General features: G+C 51.1%; 1 protein-coding gene across 2 annotated transcripts; it reads left to right on the forward strand.

The window, feature by feature from the left end:
- Window positions 1-4,285: 4,285 nt before the first annotated feature.
- On the forward strand, window positions 4,286-7,888 carry LOC120707169 (cysteine-rich receptor-like protein kinase 6). Of its 2 annotated transcripts, XM_039991989.1 has the most exons (7): window positions 4,286-5,451; window positions 5,839-5,964; window positions 6,158-6,288; window positions 6,370-6,580; window positions 6,701-6,938; window positions 7,020-7,170; window positions 7,278-7,888. In XM_039991989.1, the coding sequence occupies exons 1-7, from the start codon at window positions 4,596-4,598 to the stop codon at window positions 7,620-7,622; spliced, it is 2,058 nt and encodes a 685-aa protein (XP_039847923.1). In that variant the 5' UTR covers window positions 4,286-4,595; the 3' UTR covers window positions 7,623-7,888. The 2 variants fall into 2 exon arrangements, with proteins under 2 accessions (XP_039847923.1, XP_039847924.1); XM_039991990.1 differs by lacking the exon at window positions 5,839-5,964.
- Window positions 7,889-8,389: the final 501 nt, after the last annotated feature.

The raw sequence follows: 8,389 nt of genomic DNA on the forward strand, positions 1-8,389 counted from the left end.
GACCCCCACTGACAAACCAGCGGCGGTGGAAGAACTGCTTGGGCGAGGGGCCCTGGCAAACAAAGAGAAGAAGCATTCAGCAAAAAGTGGAGCACCGAGAATAAGGGGAGTGAACGGAATAACACTTACCCTGAAGCGCCGGGTCTCCAGCGTCCACGGAGGCTCGGCGACTGCTTCTGCTGCTGCTCCCATGGTGGTGGCGGAGGCTCACCTTGCTACTGCTGCTCCTACTGCTGATCCCGTGGCGGCGGTGGAGGCGCACCTCGCTATTGCTGCTGCTGCTGCCGCTGCTCCCATGGCGGTGGCGGAGGCGCATTCCGTGGCTGCTGCTACTGCTGTTGCTGCCGAGGGGAGACATCTCTCGGCGGTGGTGGTGGTGGCGCGGCTACCCCGGGGGGCCCATGAGGGCCGGGCGCCCGGGAGCTACCCTGGCCCGCGTCCTCAGCGGTCCTCTGACGCTTCACGGCGGGCTCCACAACTGGGGTACCGTCGTCCCAGTGCAACCTGCGCCGGCCCGCTTCCCTCGACGACGTGCCGGAGCTGCTCTGGGCCTGGCTGGGACCGCTCGTGGCAGCGCTATCAGCCACCGCCTGCTTGCCCTTGGCAATGGGGCCGGACCCCGCGGCGCTCAGCATGGCTTGTTCCCAGGACGCACCAGGGATCCGGATCCCACGGTCCGGGTCGCCTCCAGTCTGGTGTGCGGCCTACCCACCGTCGTCGAGGGTCGGCAGGGTGGCCAGCACCGCGGTCCTCAGGCGTGAGTCCTCGCAGAGGGGGACGACACCCTGAGGATGGATCGGGTGCTCCGGGATGAAGATCTCCCCGGTCACCGCCCATACCAGGACCTCCAGAGCTTCCTGGGTCAGGTCGCTCCCCTCTCCGCGGTGGGTCCTGCTGCAGTCATTGGGGACGGTGAAGCTCCAAGCAGGATGCGGCCGCTGCTTCAGAGGGGCGATCTGGCGCTTCAGGAAATCCCCGAGCACTTGTAGCGAGGTGAGGCCGCCCTCCGCCAGCGACCTGATCTTGCTCAGCACCGGGTCGAACGCCGGCGGCAGGGACGACTTTGCTCGCCAGGACTGGCGGTCGGTGGCGGGTCCCTCGGTCGGCAAGGCGAGGCACTTGTTGGCTTCGGTGGTGGTGATCACCCATTCCTTGCGCCACTCTTCCCACTTTCCGCCAGTGAGGTCGGGAATGTAGGGCGTCGGCAGGTCACTCCGCGTCTGGAAGTAGTACGCCCCCACCTCATCCTTCCCCTTCCCGGACTTCACCAACATGAATAAGTGGCGGAAGAGGATGACGCAGGGCCGCACCCCCATGAACATCTCGCATAGATGGACGAAGATGGATGTCAAGAGGAGGGAGTGGGGCGTGAGGTGCTGGAGTTGAAGGCCGAAATCTTCCAGCAGCAACAGCATGAACGAAGAGACCGGCAACCCCACGCCGGTGGAAATGTGCGAAATAAATAGCACAAATTCCCCCGCGCGTAGATTGCCGAGGGGAACCGAACCTGCTCGAATCCCCCAGGCAGTCTCCTGTGGACTCCACCCAAGCAGGCGGCGCACCGTGTTCAGCTCTTCCTCGGTCTGGAAACGGCGGGGACGAGCGAGGGACGCCATTTCGCTATGGAGGTGAGGAGCAATCTATGCAGGAGAGCAAGGGGAGAGGAGACTCGAAGGCAACGGGGCGCAAAAGTTGGAAAGAAGAAGGCGAATGCGGGAAAGTAACCGCGGTATGCGGTTTGTCCCTTTATGAAGCCTGACCCAACCGGCGCGCCCCGGAATCGTCGCTGGAACCCAAGCGATGCTCGCTCCTGGTATTAACCGCCCTGTCCATGACAAGGGGGCCCAGGCCCGCCTGTCAGGGAGGGTGACTCACAAGCAAAGGTGAGAAAAGGCGGGATCTGAACCATCACCCGCGCGCGAAGCGAGGCAGAAGCTGAGCTGACGTGCGCGCATTAATCGCTGGTATGACCAAGCTTTTCGGGAACTGCGCCGGTGGTAAATATCACGTTTACTCCAGCCGCAACAATGCCGAGCGTCGCACGCGTGACTAGGTGAACCACTGTGCGTGGGGGCCACGAGTCAGTAAGCCGTTGCGATGTGATGAGGCAACGAAAAACCCGATGGATGGTCAAAGCCGGTCAAGACTCCTGCAGTAAGAGGCTTCAGGTTATGCAGAGCCAAATCGCAGTAGTGGCCCCACTTGCGGGTTCGTCACCTCTCCCGAGGTGGGCCCGGGGGCCACTGTCGGTACCATGTGGCAGGGATACCTACTTCTACTGCTGCAAGGCAGGACTCGCGTAGTCATCCGTAGCTACGCCATAAGGGGCGGAGCAGCCAGGCCCCACGGGTCAGGCTCTTACCTCACCGGGCCAACGGCCCCGGACCCGCTCCCCGCTCTGGGACGGGTCCGGTGATGCCACGTGTCCCTGAGGAAGGGAAGTTCCGAGCCAACAGCCGAGGGCTCGGACCCCCCATAGGGGTCCGGGACCTCCTCGCGCTGTCCGGACCACCCACGCGCGTAGAACCAACATACCGCCGGGGGGTCCGGAGCCGCCACGTGTCCCACCGGTGCGGGCGCGGGCGCGGGTCTTCCGCTGGAAGACTCGCCCACCCACCGCATTCAATGCGGGTGGTTGATGCGTGCTCTGCCGCCGCGGCACGCGGGACAGCTTTCGTCAGGTCTCACTGTAGACCGCGTATTACCGAGGTACACAGTGCAGCCACCTGCGCCGCATCCGCGCAGAGCCCGTCTGCCACATTAAATAGATACGACGGCACGGCACTTTTCCATCATGCCGCCTACGCCGCAAGCTACACGGCCCGTTCAGCTACGCTGCAGGCGACGGCGCAAGCTGCCCCTGGTGCCGTTTCGACAAGACAGGGCAAAGCGCGCCGGTCGGAAGATTCCCGCGGACAAACCAGGGAAATCCTGGTATAAGATCTTCTTCGCCTGCAACGCCATAATGTATGAACAGTGCGTTATTTTGTACTGCATCGTTGGGCCCATCTGTCGGGGACCCAACGGCCATGTACGCGCCTCCCTTGAGATATAAAAGGGAGCCACTCGCAGCACACACAGATTCACGCTGGACTCAGCACAAGCTCACCCAGACTCAAGCAATACAGCACACAGTGGATGTAGGATATTACGCTCCGGCGGCCCGAACCACTCTAAACCTGCTGTGTTCATCGTGTTCTTCGTGTTCTTGAGCGAGATCGAACTAGTCCTAGCTAACCCCCGAGTACTCATCCTCTGGGTTTAGGCGGGTGCATTCCGCCACCCGGCTGTGGTTTGCCACACCACGACAATGACAATAAATTTCATCCAACCGTTAGACTAAAATATAATTATCGTCCACGCATAGTTCGCTGCCCATGACGAAATTATAATTTCGTCTAATTTAGCTGCCCATGATGAAATTATAATTTCATCTAATTTAGCTGCGCATGATGAAATTATAATTTCGTCTAATTTATAGACGAAAAAAGATTTTGTCTACCAGCAGACAAAAATTTAGTTTGCTTTATTTTTTTTCAATTTAGACCTTTTTTTTGCTGTTTTGAGCATTCGTTATCGTTGAGTTATTATTTTTGCATACAAACTACTCGACCTATATGTAAGTTGATCATGCGGACGATAGACATTTTGGATAGTTTTTTTTTTGTTATGTACTCCTTATTTTGTAGGATTTTTACATTCAGCGGCCTGAAGTTCATATTTTTTTATTTGGAACTTGAATAGGTTGATTATGTTTTCCCAAAAAAACAAATGCACTTTTTGTAGTGCTCCGCAAAACCAGTGGACGAAATCTCAATTTTCATTCGCCGCGCCCTGCTGCTGCACCCGCCCGCCGAGAGGAACGAGTGAGAGAGAGGGAGCGGTGAGAGAGGGACGTGTGAGAGAGGATGGGATCACGGGTTGTAGTAACGGGACAAAATTAACAACATTTGTACTGATTTCGTCCAACCGGAGGACAAAATTAGATGTCATCCACCCATTGGATGAAATATTGTGGCCCACGTTCAAATCGTCTAGTCAGAAGACAAAATTTAAATTTTGTATGCTGGGTGGATGAAATTTAAATTTCGTCTACCGGGGTGGGTGGACGAAATTTTAATTTTATCGGCTGGGCAGATGATACAGGTCTAGTTCTGAAATTCTTCATATCCAGAGTATTAATCTGTAATTACCGTAAAAATTGTATTAAAAAGTAACAATTTCTCGTACGTTGCTACGGACAAAGTTGATATAAATATCAGATACGTATGGATACCCATGTATTAATTTGTAAGGATCTATATGATCGAGTCGTGAACAGAGGTTAGTCCGACTCGCATACAGAATGAGAATGGACTAAAGTCTGCCTTTGAATAATATAAGACGGACAAAATCAGAAAATGGGGTGTGGTACACAGTTTGTTCCTAGCTATTGAGTTGTCATGTGTTCCGCGTTTGTTCCCGTAGGGAGGTGAGTTAACGAGGCGGCTTGTTCAGCAACACCGGGCGCGTTATGCACTTGTTTTTGACATTTGACACACCGGAGTACCGGACCTCCTCCCTAGTTCCCTTCAGCAGTCTCCACAGCGACCACCATGGCCACGCACCGCGGCTTTTCTTCCCATCTCGCCGGCCTTCTTGCCGCAACCTGCTTCCTCCTCGCCGGCGCCGCCCTCTATGCGCCGCTCACCGATGCGAAAGAGGAACCGCCGCCGTGGCTGTTGTGCGGCCCCGCTCCTGCCAGTGGCAACTACACGGATAACAGCCCCTACCAAGCCAACATCAATAAGCTCTCTGCCACTCTCCCCAAGAACGCCTCCTCCAACCCGGTTCTCTACAACATGAGCAGCGTCGGCTCCATCCCGGATGTCGTCTACGCCCTCGCTTTATGCCGTGGCGACGCCAACGCCTCCGCCTGCGAGCGCTGCGTGGCGACGGCCTTTCAGGGCGCGCAGCAAGGGTGCCCGCTCTTCAAGGACGTGCTGGCCTTCTACGACCTCTGCCAGCTCCGCTTCTCCAACCGAAATTTCTTCCCGGACGACGACTATTTCGTCACCACCTACTACCTCGTGGGCTCCCAGGTCATGAGTGCGCCGCCGGCGTTTGACGCCGCTGTACGCCTGCTCGTCAACACCACCGCCGAGTACGCGGCGGAGAACTCGTCGAGGAGATTCGGCACGGGGGAGCAGGGCTTCGAGGAGAGCGACACCAGGATCTACGCTCTGTCGCAGTGCACGCCGGACAGAACGGTGGACATCTGCCGGACCTGCCTTCGCACCATCACTGATCAGCTGCCGAAGTCTTTCAGTGGGGCGAGTGGCGGGGGAATTTTTGGTGTCTGGTGCAGCTTCCGCTACGAGGTGTATCCTTTCTTCTCCGGCCGCCCGCTGCTGCAGCTCCCAGCGTTCGTTGGGACGTCACCTGCGCCTGCACCGGCGACCAAAAGTCAGGGTAAGTAGAATTCACATAAAAAAAAAACCTTCACTATCCTAGTATCCTTATTGCTTGAACAGAGGAGCCAGTAATCATAGCTTTGGAGATATCATAATTTAGTACACGTGGTACCTTAGCCACCCCACCTGGGGTACCAAAGTTCTCGGTGCCTTGACAGGCTAAAGATTCTTCTCCACCCAAGCAAGTCCCACAAATTGTTTTTTATGAAACCTGAGACGTACTGATTATGATATATTATAAAAGTTCCACAAGTAATTATAGTATTTATAAACCTACGGCAAATGAAATTCAGTCGTCAATCCTCCTCCTAACAAAACAAAATACACCTTATACTTTTTGGAGGAGGAAGTACCCCATATAAAATTAATGGCATTTATGTTGCAGACAAATCAAGAAATAAAATAGGTAGAGTCCTTGCAATTGTGTTGTCTTCGATCGCTGCCCTGCTGGCTATAACCGTGATATGCTTTTGGAGGAGGAGGAGATCCGCAGCACAATCTTTTCGAGCTTGTAAGTCTGCTTAACCTTTATAAAATATGAAACAATGGCAAGTGAACTAATGAATCACTAGGCAGACCACCAACTAATGGGTACTCTTTCTACCATGTACTTCTTTCACTGATGAATTTCATTTTCGTCAACCATTTCATGAAAGGCGCATAAAGGCTTACTTTTGCATCATTGTGTACTTGTGTTCCAATAGATTCAACTAGTTCAGATAACTATGAAGGAGCCGATATGCTTCTTCTCGATCTGTCAACATTGCGAGCTGCTACAGGAGACTTTGCTGAAAGCCAAATGCTCGGTAAAGGAGGGTTTGGTATGGTTTATAAGGTACAAGTTCATACCGTTGATACATCACATATCTTTGTTGATTATATTTTTTTGGATGATTAAGTATGTCTACTTGGATAGGGTGTGCTACCTGATGGTCAAGAAATTGCGGTTAAAAGGCTTTGTCAGAGTTCTAGACAAGGAATTGCAGAGCTGAAAAGTGAGCTAGTTTTGGTTGCTAAGCTTCACCACAAGAACCTTGTAAGGCTTATTGGTGTTTGCTTGCAAGAGCAAGAGAAAATACTTGTGTACGAATACATGCCCAATAGAAGCCTTGATACCATTCTTTTTGGTAAATATCTTTTCTCGGTGATTTATTTTTATTTTTATTAAAGAGTCAATGTGGGATGTGCAAGGGCACAAAAAGCTTGACTACAATTAGCACAATGTCAATTCTTTATTTGAATGATAGATTCTCAAAGAAACGAAGAGCTAGATTGGGCAAAGAGATTCAGGATCATCAATGGAATCGCTAGAGGCTTACAATATCTCCATGAAGATTCTCAACTGAAGATAGTTCACCGGGATCTCAAAGCAAGTAATGTTCTATTAGACGTCGATTACTTACCTAAGATCTCTGACTTTGGTTTAGCAAAGATATTTGGCGGGGATGAATCCAAATATGTCACCCATCGTGTTGCTGGGACATAGTAAGTAAACATTAAAACTTCTCAGTAAAATTGTTTATGAACATAATGTACGTTGCAAAGTACTAATGCTCTTGTTAACAGTGGATACATGGCACCTGAATACGCGATGCGTGGTCTGTATTCAATCAAGTCTGATGTGTTTAGCTTTGGTGTTTTGGTTCTGGAGATTGTTACTGGAAGAAGAAACACTGGCCCCTATAACAGCGACCAAGATGTTGATCTCTTAAATCTTGTGAGTGAAGTACTGTTTGTAAACTCTTCACGCTATCTTTTTTTTTTTGAAATGGAAACTCTTCACGCTATCAAAATTCATATGGTGATACACTAAACTTGGTGCAGGTGTGGGAGCACTGGGCGAGGGGAAATGTCTTGCAGTTGGTCGATCCATCTTTGAGCGACCATCCTCCAGTGGAGCAGATGTTGAAATGCCTCCACATCGGGTTGCTGTGTGTTCAGAGAAAACCTGCAGCTAGGCCCACGATGTCGTGGGTAAACGTCATGCTTAGCAGCGGAACGGTGCGTCTCCCTTCTCTTTCCAGGCCAGCTTTGTGCATCCCGGAGGATAGTCGCAGTGACAGCTCAGGTGCGTATTCGGCGGGACAGCCAGGAGCTTCAGAGTACACCGATGCTTCAGTGGCAATATCATGGAACGAAGCATCGATCACGGAGCTCATGCCGAGATGAATCTTGACCGTTCAAGCATGAAATCATGCATATGTATTATCTTTTCAGAAAAAAATATCATGCATGTATATTCAGTCTTTTCGGTGCTAGTATTATTTCCTACTACTTTCTTTCTTGGAGATAAGGTTGATGCAGGGAGAGGCCCTGTCTCGCCGAACTGAGTTATCCCGGCACTACTGCCATTTGTAATTGTACTACTTGTGATGTTAACATGCCTGATTCTGAAAGGGCTGCATTTTCTACAAAGCTACTTTCTTTCAGAGTTATTCCAGGTCAAATCGGATGTGATTACTACACTTCCAATACGCCATCGTTGATTTTTTTAATACACTTATGTCTATTCATCTTATTTAAAAAATTAGTATAAATAAATAAAAATATGAGTCACACTTAAAAATACTTATGATGAAAAATCGCAACAAAATATATAATTCAATACTTATTTGTTTACTGAGAGGAGTGATCAAAGCTAAATTTAATTAAAAAACGGTGACCTATATATTAAGGCACCTGATGCTGAAAGCACTGAATTTTCAATGGAGCTATTGCAGGTTGTGGAATTCCGCGAAGCTAAAGAAAGCCGTTACTATGATTTTTTTTTTTTTGGTTGACGAATCTGGCGGCGATTTGCTCAGTTTACTGCAAGTCCCGGATATATCAATACGTATGCGAAGGTCTGAATAGGTGTGGCTATCCTATTGGGCTGAATAGGCACGAAAGTGCCTCCACATGGCGGGGTTACTCTGTGTTCAGAGAAAACCTGCAGC

Source organism: Panicum virgatum, chromosome 5K, assembly GCF_016808335.1.
Source record: "Panicum virgatum strain AP13 chromosome 5K, P.virgatum_v5, whole genome shotgun sequence".
Lineage (NCBI taxonomy): Eukaryota > Viridiplantae > Streptophyta > Magnoliopsida > Poales > Poaceae > Panicum > Panicum virgatum.

Coding starts and splice junctions, on each gene's coding strand:
- LOC120707169 (XM_039991989.1), top strand. CDS start 4,596: ATGGCCACGCACCGCGGCTTTTCTTCCCATCTCGCCGGCCTTCTTGCC. Junction 6,939..7,019: donor CATCGTGTTGCTGGGACATA/GTAAGTAAACAT, acceptor TCTTGTTAACAG/TGGATACATGGCACCTGAAT. Junction 7,171..7,277: donor ATGTTGATCTCTTAAATCTT/GTGAGTGAAGTA, acceptor AACTTGGTGCAG/GTGTGGGAGCACTGGGCGAG.